This window comes from Schistocerca cancellata, chromosome 3, assembly GCF_023864275.1.
Source record: "Schistocerca cancellata isolate TAMUIC-IGC-003103 chromosome 3, iqSchCanc2.1, whole genome shotgun sequence".
Taxonomy (NCBI): Eukaryota; Metazoa; Arthropoda; class Insecta; order Orthoptera; family Acrididae; genus Schistocerca; species Schistocerca cancellata.
In genome coordinates, this window is record NC_064628.1 from 526,501,578 (window position 1) to 526,517,629 (window position 16,052).

At 40.4% G+C, this 16,052-nt stretch overlaps 1 protein-coding gene across 1 annotated transcript in view; it reads left to right on the forward strand.

Moving 5' to 3' along the window:
* LOC126176401 (uncharacterized) overlaps window positions 1-15,425 on the forward strand; it is a 283,679-nt gene extending 268,254 nt beyond the window's left edge. Inside the window, exon 6 of the mRNA XM_049923558.1 lies at window positions 15,017-15,425. Within this exon, the coding sequence (XP_049779515.1) occupies window positions 15,017-15,425 (409 nt within the window). The remainder of the gene's footprint in view (window positions 1-15,016) is intronic.
* The last annotated feature ends 627 nt before the right edge of the window (window positions 15,426-16,052 follow it).

The following is a 16,052-nucleotide window of genomic DNA, read 5'->3' on the forward strand; positions in this document are numbered from 1 at the left end:
AACCATGGCTCTATACAATACGACGGAGGTGTTTTATATCCGGGACCTGAGGAAGACATTGAAATGGGGGAAAGAATTCCATTAACAAATGTTAATCGTTCACGTAGCAGTAATGATATTCGAACAGTGCACAGAGAGGATGCTGCTACTCGTATACGGTATGGAGATAATCCAGCATTCGACATTTAGATACGAGTGGCGAAACAGTTGAATTTGAATGAGTGCCAGAAACAAGGCCGGAGTGTGTCATGGACAGAGCCGCAATTAGCACAGCTGGTGTCACAAGTTCAGGGCAGATAACGATAGTGGCTAGCGCGGCTACAACTGCTGCTGCTGCAGTTGCTGCTTAAGGCGTTAAAAAAGTAGTTGAACGTGTACAGAACAAAGGATAATTGTAATTTATTTTTATTTGTTGTAATAATTGACAATAAAAATTATACACTGTACAAATTCTTGTCTTTTATTTAATAAGGAATATTATACATTTGCAACAATGAAAAGAAAGCTAAAGGATAAGGCTTTTTTATTGCATTTGTCAATTCATCAAACTTTTTCCACCTAATAGTTCTCACACAGACATTGTTGAAATCAGGATGACTACATACAATTGGCTGAGAATTAGAAATTAACAGTAATGGAGTATGTCTTAAAACAGCATCTCGTTTATATTTTACATGAATGTTGCATGCAATTCCTTCATAAACTTTTTTGAAATCCTGTACAGCACCTTCTTCTAATGAAATTTCATTTCCAATGATCATACGCCTATTTATGGCGTCTTGAGGAGCAAATTGATTCGTCTTATTATTGCATCGGTCAATGTGGCCTACATTAACTCCAAGATGCGACCCTGCGATGTTAATGGTAATCAACTTTTAACCACAGTATATAATAAAATACGTACCATAGACAAATCAAAGCAGAAATTTAAAGTAGGAGAGTTTGTAAGAATCAGTAAAAACAAAGCCATTTTTGATAAAGGATACAAACCAAATTGGTCTACAGAAATATTTAAGATAATTGGAGTCCAAGAAACAAATCCTAGGACATACACTCTGTAAGATTTTGAACTAAATAATATTGCTGGTGCGTTTTATGGTCATGAATTACAGAAAACAAAATACCCCAATACTTATCTAGTAGAGAAAGTATTGTACAGGTAAGGAAATAAGGCATTTGTGAAATGGTTAGGTTTTGATAGAAAACATAACAGTTGGATTCCAGTAACATAAAATGTAATTTTATTATATAAAATTACAGTTATTTTTAAAGAATTATATAAAAATTACAGTTATGTTTTAAAGATATACCAAACGAAAAAATTACAGTTATGTTTTTAAAAGATATACCAAACGAACAACTGCTACTTCAAGTTCCCAATAGTTATACCACAGATGCACACCATCACACAACACATCAGGAATTTTAAAGCATTTACAAAAAAGGCCTGAGTACTAGGAAATGAAAATAAGCTTCACAGTTTTCACATGATTCACAATTGTCTAACAGTTCACACTTGCCTGATTTTGTGAGGGGCCAGTACACTCTTTACTCCACACTGTTCGGCTTAATGTTTTAAGTAGTACTCTTTGTACCACTTCACCAGCAGATTTGTATTCAATTTCGCAGTTACTGGTTGGTACCTGCCAATACCATTCAGCTTACATAGAGCATTTAGTGAAGGGTAGCCTTTCTCCTCCACATTAGTTATTAGGCAGTCAGGAAGAACTCTCTTACCCATTTCACTTTTTCAGTACCTTTAGTAAGTACAGTGCAGTTTGTTGGTACCACTGATTTGATGGAGTTTAACGCACTATCCAGCGAGACTCCAACTGAATTAATGTTGTAGTGTTGATGGTTCTCTGCCAACCATTTTGCTGATTCGATATCAAGTTCGTAATACGGTGTTGTACATTGAAGAATGTAACTTCCAGAGGCAAACACTGTTCCATCATCGCACAGCATTTGGAATGCTAAGTCCTTAGGAACAAATTCATTCGCACATGTCTTGAAGCCTTGACAGTCAAAGATTACAGTATACATCTTGTAAGAAGGTTACACACACAAGCTTGCTGCTGTTGCTCGTAGATGTCGACGTTATCGGTTCAGAGGACATAATGTGCTGTGCTCCAAATCACCCCCCTTATGTACTAAAATTCGAGTACAGCCGGTTAAAACAACTCCTGTTATCAACACGTGTCAGGCAACCTTTTGCTGGCGTGGGTGCTTGCTCAGATAATTGTCCTAAAAGGACAAATTATCTCGGCGGGACAGTGACGCCGCCATCGCGACCTTGGGGGGCCCCTTTTTTTATTAGTTGCTGACCCTCATGAATCGAAACATGACGCGTCGTCGTTTCATGACCTTTTGCTGGCGTGGGTGCTTGCTCAGATAATTGTCCTAAAAGGACAAATTATCTCGGCGGGACAGTGACGCCGCCATCGCGACCTTGGGACCCCGGGGGCCCCTTTTTTTTTTATCAGTTGCAGACCCTCATGAATCGAAACATGACTGTGTCGCGTCGTTTCATGATTCGAGGGTCTGCAACTGATAAAAAAAAGGGGCCCCCGGGGTCCCAAGGTCGCGATGACGGCGTCACTGTCCCGCCAAGATAATTAACAAGCATGGAGGACGTGGTCGGTGACTGTGGTGACGCTAGTTAGGAGTGTGGGTCGGCTGAAAAGCATGCCGAAAGAGTCCGTGCATTAAGATTAACACCGAGTCCGGGAGGGGGGGGGGGACACAGTGGTTAATGCAACTGCCTAATAAACAGGAGATCCCAAGTTCGAGTTCAGGTCTGGCGCACATTTTCACTCATAGCCACTGATTCCGTATAAACTCCCGTTGCAGCTGATCTCATTTGATTCATTTCCTTTCCATGCCTTTCTCCCCCCCCTCCATCTTCAATATACGTAACAGAAACAAGGCTCATGTACAGGGGGGGGGGGGTGAGAGGAAATGGACATAGAAAACGAGAAGGATAGAGAAAGGGAGCAGGAGGAGATAGAAAAAGACGGGAGGGGGGGGGAGCAGATGGACAGGAAAGGGGGAAGGAAGTGATTGACTGAGAGCGTGAAGAGAGAGGAGGCAGCAGGAGACGGACAGAGACAGGGGAGAGAAGGAGATTAGGACGTACGTCCAGTTCCCATATATATATTAGAAACGTGTGCTTCTCTTTTGTTTCTTCTCTATTTAAGCAGACTGAGCTACAGCAAAGCATCGCCTGCTACAGCTGATAATAATAATAATAATAATAGTAATAGTAATGATAGCGGCAGATACAAAAATAATTTATTGGTGTACAAAATAGATGTTTTCTGATATAGTTGGTTATGGAGAAAGGAAATTTCAGAAGACTGGACCAGCTAAGAATACTGAGAAGCGAGGAAGATTTGGTTGGAAAGAATGGTGTAAAAGGATAACAACTGCGTACAGGGACAATGGTAATCACTATTGTTGCTTTAGTAAATACGCAGTTAACTGTAATTCTGAACCTGGAGATTCGGGCTAATGAGCCTAGAATGATCAACCAACACCGCTCAAGTTTCGGATGGGATGAGCTTTAAACCTACACTCTGCGCATATTTTGTTAATGCACACATGTCGGTACTGATATTCTCGATAGCTGTCTTCAGGTTTATTGATTTTTGACTTAGACACAACTGAAGGTCATCAGCATACATGTGGTATTTGCAGTAGGAAGAAACTGATGACGCATCATAGACATCCAATGAAAAGAGTATAGGACCTAATATCGAACCCTGGGGGAAGCCAGATACTACCTGTCAGCATTGTGACTTTACGGTGTCGGATTGCTGGCGAGACGTCAGGTATGGGCGAGAAATTTAGGCTGCTAAGTTTGGCAAGTAAAATGTCGAAACCTTTTCTTTACTGATTATTGATTTCGGCTGATTACCAAGCCATTTTCAGCTCAATCTAAAATTTACATAACCAACTAAGATTTTTACTGCAGTACTTTATTTACATAGGCTGACTTAGCACTAAAAATACAACGACGTTTAATGAATGTCATACACTGAACAACATTTTAGATCGATCTGAAGATGTCTCGCAAGGAGCCGAAATCAGTAATCAGTAAAGAAAATTTGCGGTCTTGACATGGCATTTTCATCCACACCTTTTAAATCAACATATCCTATATTTCCCCCCATGTCAAAGAATAACACAAAATGTCAAAGTCGACAACGTCAAAGGCTGTGCTAAAGTCTAAGAAGCACATGGTGTTTACCTCTTGTGCATCCATGGCAAGCTTCAGGTCAACACCTTTATTAAGGCAGAAGTTGCGCTGTGATGTTTATGGAACCCTGAACGGTATTCATCTAGTAGGTTGTTTGTGGTTATGTAGCTATTAGCTGCTTCAGGATTATATATTCTAAGACCTGACAATGTAAGAAGAATGCAAATAGGTCTGAAATCAGAGGGTGCTGTGACTTAGTCACTGTTTCCAGCCTCAGAAAAAACACTTGCGCTTAAGGAGTGGTTCAAGATATCTGTTGTAGTGGGCAGTAGTTGGTCGTAACTAAAGGGAAGTTTGTATGATGTAGCAGCTTTGGGAGTTGAAATAATTCAACAGCTACATTTGAAAATTTGTGACCAGACCGGAACACGGACGCTCTACTTCTCTAGAACGGTTGCCTTAACTTCCTTCGTCAGCCGGGCACGATTCACGTCCACATTAGATTACCAAGAGCTGCTCACCAATAATGTTGTGACTTCGCTCACTCTTCCCCTTGCTCGCTGCCTTACTGTATCACTGCAAGGAGACGAATGATGGTATCTATCCACATTGAAATAACCGTATGCCCCTCAAGGCGTATCTACACATGTTTGATGTCTGTTTTCTTGGACAGTCCAAATGAACAGACGCCACACGTGTAATTGAGAAGAGGGTCAATAATAAGTTCCATCATTTGAACCGTGATGCCATCATGTCCAGTAGATGCTAATACGCTTGATGCCTTTTCTGGCTATATTGCAAGAACATGTTGTGCATGTTTCTCAGTTTTACTGTCATAGATGTGTCGTACAAAGTATGCATGTAATAGGCGGGCTATGTGAAGAAGATGTCCACACATTCATTTCACATGCTGTAAGCTCCACCATATAGCGTCCCCCTTTAATACTAGTATTTGAAAAAATATATATAATTATTGATAACGTATGTTAACAGTATAAAAGTCTTAGAGAGCAGGGATAATCTTAACGCTCTGTTAAAAATAATTTAGATTTGTGACAAAAAAGTACAATCAAAGCCTTTTGTTTTTACCACTCAGGAGGTAATCAACCTCAATCGAGTAAATGCGAAACGATAGCTGCTTACTACTGCGGCGTGAAATGGACGCTCGTACGAAACGGAAGTAATCTAACCGACTAAATGAAAACTTTTACGAAAGAAAAGGCTAATGAAACGAATTTAATGATGATAAATCTCTAATTAAAAATTTATGAGACAAGCTTTTACGTATATTCATTACTGTTCATATGTGCAAGCTGTGAACTGCCACTGCTTTTAACTTCGGATGACAATGAAGCTATTTTGTTTTGTAAATATCGGTTTTAGCCTTGCAGCAATATTATTCTACTTCCTAATTTTTCTTTCTTGGCACTTTGAGCTGATAAACCAACTTCACTTCCAACGGAAACAACTGCTTTGTGAAACTTGGAAGGAGTTTCAGTGTTCGTATCAGTTCTGTAGTTTTCCTTCGTGATACCAACCTGGTATTATTTACTTGCATGTCTGGACCAACAGTCATTAATGGTGACTGACAAAAAGAATTAATTCGAAATGACGTGCACGAATAGCCGTAGTGGTTAAGGTGACCGCTCGCGATAAGCGGGAAATCCGGCGTTAAGTTCCACTTAAACACAAATTTTCATACATCACTAACTGGTAGCACATCTATACCTAACACAGCAGATGTCAAGATATTCGCAGTCAGCGAATTAGCTTCGAATTAACTTAGGTATTACTTTAAACGGAGACAGGAGGGTGCATTAAAATTTAGTTTACAGTCAGTTCCACAAGAAAGCGTACGCCGTTATCTGCATGAAATAAGACACTGTTATAAATATATGTTTTGTATTAAAATACATGTTATTACTAATTGCATAGTCACCACATAGTTAATCTAATCGCCACCATTATTCATTTAACTTGGCACCGTAGCCCTCTCTCCGGTAAATCATCCACGCTTCCAAGCTCTAATAATCGTTTGACGCACTTCGCAACAAATATCTTCGAATTTCTAAGAATTTTAGCAGCTGCTCCATATGAAAGCTTTGGTTCTTTTGAATGATTTACAAGGAACACTGCCTCGTGACGCTTCAGATATTTTGCACCCATTTTAAACTGCAATCGACAAAACGAAACATTCAACTCTCACACTGTTTATCTGTTATCTGTGCAAAGGCGCACTGATTACAGATTCGAGACTATTACCAGAGCTGTCGCTGCGGACGTTACATTTAAAATGATGGCGTATACTTTTTTGCGGAATTGACTGTATACAAATGTTCTGAATTGGGCCCAGACCTGTAAGTTCACACTGACATATTGTGTAATATGAATCATATTTGTGCTATAAATGACGACTGATAAGTGTTGCAAAGACACTTTTATCATGTTCTGTCTTCGACCATAAATATAATAGACTGGCCCTGACGTCATTTTCGTGGCTCCAACATCTCTGGGCTGAAGTCACGTGAACGTTGGCAAAACATGGTTGTTTCGTGTTGCGCTTATGGCTGTACTCAGCGTTTTGTCGGGAAAATGGCATTACATTTCACGTGTAAGTGTGTCTAAGATAGTGCAGATGCGTTTATTGAAATCTGCTGAAGTGACTTTTATATGTTTTTTACACTTGAAATAGAGTATCACGTAAATTAAAGTGTTCAAAGTGATGCCTGTAAAGTCAGACTCATATTACATTTTGGAAAGTATCTGTGATAATTCGGTTACAGAAGTAAGTATAATCGTTTCTCGTTGCTACTCACAGGTTCCCTAAGGATGAAAACCGAAGGTAGCTTTGGATACAGGCCCTGAAACGGAAAAACTTTAAGCCGTTTGCACATACGCGCCTTTGCTCGAAGCACTTCGCGGAGAAGTGTTTTGATAGGTTAGTTATTATTTACAATGTATATCTATAATTTGTATTTACAGTGTCTGTCATTTTTAAACCTAGGCTCCAAAATTATTTTCTCAAACTGCAAAGTCTCACCTTTCGTCTAAAATATCATATTTTTTAAACTGATAGTTTAAACTTTTGTAAAAATAGTGGGAACTGAACCATTGAAGGGCACCTAAAATTGATACTATAAAATGGACCTGCTCCTAAAGTAAACAATTTTGACACCTATAGTTGACATAATTCCCATAGCCCATTTTCTTTTATAAGTGACTAAAGCTCGAAACGTGGCGAATACAATGTTTAAAGTTTTGACACGAGCCCACTCTTACTGTTTAAAAGAATTTTAACGACTTTTTACTATAATTGATAGTTTATAGTAATTTCGTTCCGCTGCCCACCAGAGTGGCGTTCGATGTATTTGTTAGATTTTATAAATGGTACTTTGAACAAATCCAGGTCAAATGTAGTCCTGGTATAATTTTTCACAAATAAAAAAGTAGTTTTTGTTGGAAGCGTTTGGCAGTCAATTGAGAAATGTGGGGAAAATCCGATACAAACATAGGATGGCAGACCGCTGATTTGAAATCCCGCCACGTTTTGCCAACAGTCACGTGGTTTATGTTGGAGCCACACTATCCCCATAGCTTCTGCACAGCATAGGCCAGTCTACTAGTATCTATGGTCGAAGTGTTCTGTCCGAATTATGAGACGTGTTTCAGCTTTTTCATTATGTAACTGTTGGACTGAAATGTCTTCTTCTTCATAGTTCTTTTCCAGCAATAATCGCAACAATAATTCGCGACCATTAATTTGAGAAACGTGCATCACTTGCACAAACTGTTCGTGACTGAGCTACAGGCTACTTGCATGTGGCACCATTATGCTGTATACTCTAGCGATGGGAAAAACTGTCCTTTTCAGAGACTGGATCAAAATCGGTCACTCACTGGAATGAACTAGTTGTTTTCATGACTCACCACTCACTAAGAAAAATAAGTAACAGGAAGGCACACTGACTTTTTAATTCAGGCCGCTAATTCTGTATTTTAGTCTGGTTTGATCCTATTTTGGAAGAATATACAAAGAGGAGTAATAATTTTTTGTTATGCCCCAAGTAATTTTGAAATACAAAAATTTTAAATATCGTTTGCTGTAAAAATTATAAACACTGCGAGAAAATTCTAAATATTTTTTATGAAGTGGAAAAATTTTAAGAGTGAAGACTGATTCTTGCTATGTACCTGCCGTCGTCATTTATAGTCAGTATTACAGTATATGTACCACAACAGGAAAAATTAATCAGTATTGTCATTTATAAATAAAATTTGACTCATTTGGGTCTATGTGAGTCCGTCTCTCTTCTCGGTGCATATTTGTCGTGCTTGTAAAAATATTCGTTCACAGGGCACTGATGTTGCTGCGATACATAATTATTTTAGATCCAATTGATAAAACGTTGGCCATAGTAATTTTCTTGTTTCCCCATCAGTTTAAGGACTCGCTGTTTCTAGGCAAATATCCGTCCGCTGACTATCTGCCCAGTTCGACATTTGCCACACTTTCTAAGTCGAGAGTTGCTTGAAGCTGACCGATAGTTCCGTGAACTCCTCCTATGTTATAGTGGTAACTGGTTGAGAAATGAGCTCTGTTTGTTCTGTTGAACAATAAACGCTTTCATTTCTGCAATAGACTTCATGTAGCAATCCTGAAATGTTTCATGTGCTGAAAATCCTTGCCTTTTGAATCGGGGTTCCAGTAACGTTGCCTGACCAATCAGTTCGTTCGTAGAGATAACACCAAACCACTCTGATAACCCTTTAAGCGAATTGTAAACCAATGACTATTTCTTGAGGAAATTCTTTATTTTTCTCTTTAAAAGATTTATTTGCCATTCCATTAATTTTGGAAAGATGTTCATTTTTGAAAGCGAGACTGATTTCTCTGAGGCCACCACTTGATTACCTCTTCAATAACTTTCAAAATATGTAAAGCCTGTTGCGTTATCTTCCAGTCTGTATCTCTTAAGTTTAATTTGATCGATTTTCCACCTAAAATAGCGAGGCAAGAAGTTATGGCATATTTAAAGTAAATCTTTGCAACATTTCGTAAGTGGAGTTCCATCTGGTCGGGATATCTTGTTTCGGTACCAGTCGGTCGTTTTTTTTTTTTTAATTTTCTTGCATTTCAGCAAGTTTGCTTAAAGCAAAGGGTCTCTCCTTAAAGAACGCAACTCTTTTGACCTCGTCAACAGTTTTGTGTATAGACTTCTGAATTGTGTGTTGCACAGTGAGGTTTAAAGAATGAGTAAGGCATGGGATATGTAGGACTTTGAGAAGCATAGCAAATAATTTCATATCTGACGCATTATATGTTATTACAGAAGTGTTTTTAAAATTTATATTGTATTTGCCATTAACAGACTTCACACACTTTGAGATGTTATGTGCAGTGCGTCTGTCCTCGAATTGTGAGCACTGTAAAAGGTATGACTTTAGTTCACTCTTCTCCCCTATGAAATGTGAAGTGAGAGATAGAAACTAATGTTACACTCGTCCACGCATCAGACGTAAGACAGACTACCTTTGAGGTGGCCAAATCATTTTTAATTTTATCGAATACCTCATGATACCATTTATGAATCAGAGAGTTTGACAATGCTTTTCGACTTGGTAAATTGTAATTTGGACAAAGCGTATAATAATTATTTTTAAAGTTCTGTGCCTTCAACTATGGAGAAATTTCTCCGCAAATTATTTTTAAAAGCTGTACATATGATGCCACACTTTTTATTTAATGCAAGCAGCTTTATAATATTCAAATATTTAGTCATTGGTTGTTGTAACTGGAAAGAAGTTGGGAGTGATGGCATCACAAAAGGAAATAATTCGGACCTTGGTCCAGAACCTGACGACACTGATGCGCTGGACAGAGCTTGAGACTCAGTTTGTCTTCCTGAGAGGATACCTCCACCTGAGGGGAAAGCGGACGGTTCACGAGAAATGATTTCTCTAATTTCTGCATCAGTTGATGGCGATCTTGATTGGCTTCCTGACCCACATCGTTCCAGAGGTACTGTAGGATGCTTCGATTTTAGATTTCTTTTCAGGTTTTATGCTGTGCCAGAAGCCATAGAAATTATCTGTTGACATTACGGATATTTTCGTTTTTCTTCCATTTTAGTGAAGCGGTACCGTACATCACTCATAATTCTTCTAGTCAAACTCCAATGTGGTTAACATATTGTTGTGCAGAATTGAAAAGTATGCTGGAAATATTAAAATATTCACTACTAACATAGATATTTTAAATTGTAAAAACCAAAGTGAAAATAAATACACATGCAGCACATTCTGTAAACAGAAGTTATAGAGTAGGAAGTAGGGCGTAATGATCTGCGAAACCTAGACTCACAGTCGTGAAGTTTGTATGATATACGAAAAGATCTGAAACAGTCATAGTCACTGAGGAACTCGCGAAGACAATTCTGATAATACGTGAAAAGATAAAAATTTTGGAAGTAATATCCGAATTTGGTCTCCCCAGCGTATGAGTAAGACATAACGGGATAATGGTGCGGAAAAAGGCTGAAAAAAGCAGTGCAAATGTATTCTAAAGTCTGTGGTTTAGGAGCTGCGAACTTGTCTACGCATGCAGCCACAAGTTCTACCAGCGTGTCTGTATTGTTACTGTAGAACATAGTTGGTCATCACTTTCAACTCATTTCGACGAACTCCGCCACGTTTTTCAGAGAATCGACATCCATGTCTTTCTTCTAACGAATGCGGACACTTTACTCAAACCAAGCATGCTCTCCAGTTCCGTAAATATAGACTCCATTGTGCTAAGACACCACAGAAGTAACAGATGAGGAGGTGGAGTAGCGGCATACAAAAGCTTTGGCTTAATACCGGCTTGTGCTACTTACATCCAACAGTAATGAAGACAAACAAGTCCAATATATGTCCGTAAATATCACGTCCCTTAACAAAATTTGCCTAATCTGTGTCCTCTATAGCCTCCGAATGTAGGCGGGATAGCCTATTTCAAAACTGACCTTTAAAAATTCGGTTCGACTCAGGAGCATACAAATAATGCAAGTAACACATAAATATTCTTCCCATTCACTTTGAAATTCAAGTGTGTAGGTTCTTCTTTAAATGTGACAGTATTTCAGTTTGCGTCTACCTGTAATGCAGCCTATATTCACAATGTCATAAGTATATTTGCCACAAAATCCACAAGCAAAGAAATTCGTACCTGGAATCAGCTCACAACATCATTTTCGTGACTTACTCTCTAAAATATTCTAGGAATAAACCATAACAGACAACATACAGTGACTTTAAGTGTATCATTGTACCTGAACTTGTAGTGGAGGCACAAGAGGTAATTTGGGAGACGACTTACATTCCGTTCCATTCCTGGACTTGAAATACAAACTCCATGGATTTACTATCAAACTAACTCGATTACACAGGAAATATGCTAGCCCAAAGACCGGAAACCTGAACGGAAAACCTGCTCCTTGGCTAACGGAAGAGCAAAAATAGTTCATGACTTTCGGAGTTTTGTAATTACATATAAAACTCTGGTCTGATGTAAGAGGGATCCTAAAGGCATTAATCTCTCCAGGTTAAATGAATAATTAAAAAATTAAATATAACACACAAGTTGTCTCAGGATGAATGGTCAATGTTCAGGGATGACAGGTAGGAGCACTTGAAGCAAAAAACTTCATGTGGACATATGCACTATTCTGAATGGTTTCCGGGACAGAATACATTTAATTTACATCGTTATTGTCAGTGTTTACAACGTACCACAGTAATGTACACAAGTCGAGATGAATAATTTGATATTGGACATGGTCTATCACATCAGAAAACTACCTCAAACTGACATACAAAACGCACCTACATCTCGGCGCGTGCGCGTCGCAGAGGATTTTTTATATTTTCTTGTTCCCTTGACGCAAACTAGCAGTATTAGAGACAAAGTGAATAGGGCCTTTTTATGGGAAATTTAATGTCGTTTAATTTTGTAGCGTGACATGTTTTCGCTTGGGACCGAGCTATTCAAGAAAAACATACAAAAGTAACTTTAAATGTGTTCGATCTGAGAAACAATTTGGAATAGGGCACATTGACAGTATTTAGATTTTTGCTTGAAATTATCGATCTTGCCATATCCCTGAATATTGACCATTCTTCCTGAGGCACCTGTGTATATGGACAGATATGTTAAAATAAAATTATTTGTTACACATAACATTATTGAGGAAAGTGAGCTGCAAGCTGTATCGCTAGGCCAAGAGTGCAGAGAACAAACTGACACCTCGAGTCGCCATGTCATCTGCTCTGTGTGATCTCATCCGTGGGAGTGGTGGGAGCAGCGAGCTACCTTGCAGTTCGATCCATAAAAGTGGTGGGGGAGAAGTGGGCTAACGAGGTACCTAGCAATCCAATCCCTGTAGTGGTGGGGAGCAGTGAGCTAGTGAGCTACCTTCTGGTCCGATTCCTCAAGGTGGCAGGGAGCAGTGAGCTTGTGAGATGGCTCATGGCCCGATCGGTGAAAGTGTGAAAGTGGTGGGAGCACCAGGCTATTGGGAGGGGAGTGACGGATGGGTCACTTTGCTATATGCTCCAGCCGCGCAGTGACTGAAGACAGCAGCTTATTTGACCATTGACAACACATTTCGAGTTCGATGCTAAATCAAAGAATAAGAAATAACAACTCTCTCTAAATTATGTAAACGGTTATTGAGCCCTTGAAATTTGAGGTTTTCTTTTCATATGAAGAGCGGAAACATGATGCTGGAAGTGTTTTCTAAGTTAATGTATCGTTCCAAACCGCCAATTACTCGTTAGCCTGTGTAGCTGTGTGGTCAATGTGACAGATTATGAAGTAAAATGGACCTCAGTTCGTTTGTTGACTGGGTTGAGTTTTTTTTTCACTTGAAGACTGGCTGTTGTGTTGTGCTTACTTTCGTACCATCGTAAGTGGCATTACTGTTGAGATGGCTGAGTGGATGTGGTCTGATAGCAAAAAAAACCTGAAAATAAGGGAACTTTCTTTATTTTCTGCTGTTTTCATGGATGAGACATGCTGCACGTATTTATAAGGTGTGCAGATCCACAAGTGCACATTGTTTATAAAACATTTTTTGTAGGTTGAGAAACGTTTCCTTAAGGATGTGGCGCCAGGTGCCGTTGCAGCAGCCTACTCCATAATTTTCATTCCACTCAGTACAACCACCAGAGACACATTTTTAAATCAGATGAGCTGCCATTCATTTACTATCAATCACCCATCACCCATTGCTTAGAGGGATCTGGTTCTATGAATCAACTGAGGAGCAGACTGCTTAATTCTTGTGTGCTCAAACAAAATACTTTAACTTCTATTTTCTCCATACTGTAGAGAGCTGTGGCTTGCCTTCAAACTCTAAAACCGATATTTGTATGTTAGCTACATTTAATACACAGCAATTAAATGAACCCAACGTAAAGTACCCAACGACCACATTTTTCACTGCAAAACCTTCAAATTTTATGCTGCAGAGCCCTAGGAAGTTAAGTATGACAATAACTATCAGCAATATCGAAAAAATAAAAACTTCGTCATCGAATTGTGATACGAAAAATCGAATTAGAGACATTATATACAGTAGTGAAGAAAATGCATTAACACGAAACAAGTCGTTTTTAATTTTTTAAGAGGAAAGTAAAATCTCTACCAAAAAACTAACTACGGGAATTGATGCAGCTTCGCTTCTTTCACATACTGTATTTTTTACATGTTAATGCGCTTTTATTGTTTACAGCAGGAAAATCAGGAAACTCGGCTATGAGCCGCTTCTTGGGAACAGCTCACTACTTTCCTGTATGGGCATTTGTATTCCTACTCATTATATACCTGGTGATCAAAAAGTCAGTATAAATTTTAAAACTTAATAAACCATGGAATAATGTAGATAGAGAGGTAAAAATTGACAGATATGCTTGGGATGACATGGGGTTTTATTAGAACAAAAAAAAAAAAACAAAAAAAACAAAGTATTGCTAGATGCGTGAAAGATCTCTTGCGCGCGTCGTTTGGTGATGATCGTGTGCCCAGCTACCACTTTCGTCATGCTTGGCCTCCCTGGTCCCCAGACCTCAGTCCGTGTGACTGCTGGCTTTGGGGTTACCTGAAGTCGCAAGTGTATCGTGATCGACCGACATCTCTAGGGATGTTGAAAGACAACATCCGACGCCAATGCCTCACCATAACTCCGGACATGCTTTACAGTGCTGTTCACAACATTATTCCTCGACTACAGGTATTGTTGAGGAATGATGGTGGACATATTGAGCATTTCCTGTAAAGAACATCATCTTTGCTTTGTCTAACTTTGTTATGGTAATTATTGCTATTCTGATCAGATGAAGCGCCATCTGTCGGACATTTTTGAACTTTTGTATTTTTTTTTGTTGTTGTTGTAATAAAACCCAATGTCATTCCAAGCATGTGTGTCAATTTGTACCTATCTAAATTATTCCGTGATTTATTGTTTTCAAATTTACACTGACTTTTTGATCGCCCGGTATATTTCTAAGTTTTAACAGTACATCAAACAGCTCTTTACTTGTAGTTAACCCCGGCAGCTGAAATGCACAATTAATAAAATAAACGAAACGTATCTGTTCGCCTTCGGCTTTAGACACAGCCGTCGATTTCAATGCGGCAGACTCCGCGCATGCGCACTAAATTTTGGCGCACGGATTGCAGCCGAGTGTCCTTTCCGTATATTCTCTATTCTGAGAACATTTATGTTGTTTCGTGTGTAGCTGCCGCCTTTTCCAACGCAGTTCCCGCTCCCTGTGCAGGAGCGTGCTGCGGCGGAAGTCGGCAGGCCCGGGCCCGGTGAGCGGGTCGCGCGGGCCCACGCCGCCGCCCTCGCCGCGCATGCTGCCGCCCACGCCGGCCGCGGTCACGCGCAGCACGTCCTCGCTGTCTGGCTGCGGCCGGCGGCCGCGATCCGGCCCGGCCGGCCTGCACTCGTACACGTCGGCGCCCGCGTCGCGAGCCGGCTCGCGCCTCGACATCTCGGCCATGGGCGGCACCGTCGTGCTGTCGGCGCCCGCCTCGCCGCACCACTGGCCGCGCCGCTCGTCGCCGCCGTCGCCCGTCACCAGCCACGTGTCTCCGCCGCCGACGCCGACGCCCGCCCTGCCCGCCGCGGCCACCGCCGCCTCCGCCGCCTCCGCCGCCGCCGTGCACAGCAGGACTGCGTAGTACAGCTGGCGGCCACGGCGCGGCGCTGCCGTCCCGTCACCTCCGCTCGCCACGGCACACTGCGACATCTCTCGTCGCCGCCCGTCTCTTCCTCGCTGTCGTGGGGAACCCCCGCTGCAGTCCTTGCTCACTTAGCTTTTTATACGCGTTTTGAGAACTCGTTACTGAGAACATTTCTGCATAGATCATCATTCCGAAAAGAATAGTTCCATCAGCAGCAAAGAGTGTTTATTTCCTTTCGTCCGTAATATTTCTCATAAGAGAATTTAATATAATCTGGGCCCTGTCGTCTACTATCCCGCTCTTTTTCCTTTGTTTCTCGACACCATCGTCCACAATCGGCTAAGATCGAACCACTATGGCCAACCTTTACATTACGTGCATCAGTTTACCATTTCCATTAACCAATACCGATACATTAACAACCACCCAGTCATTGACACAGAAGTTTTCTGAGTACTGTATCGCGTCATAATATAAAAAAAAAAACTTTGCTGGAAAAACCTACGTTTCGGCCACGGTTACAGCGAACTACTTCTGGATCTACTGATCATCAGTACACCTAGAAGAAGACCACTGTAACCGTGTCCGAAACGATGGTTTCTCCTGTATAATTTTTTACATTAC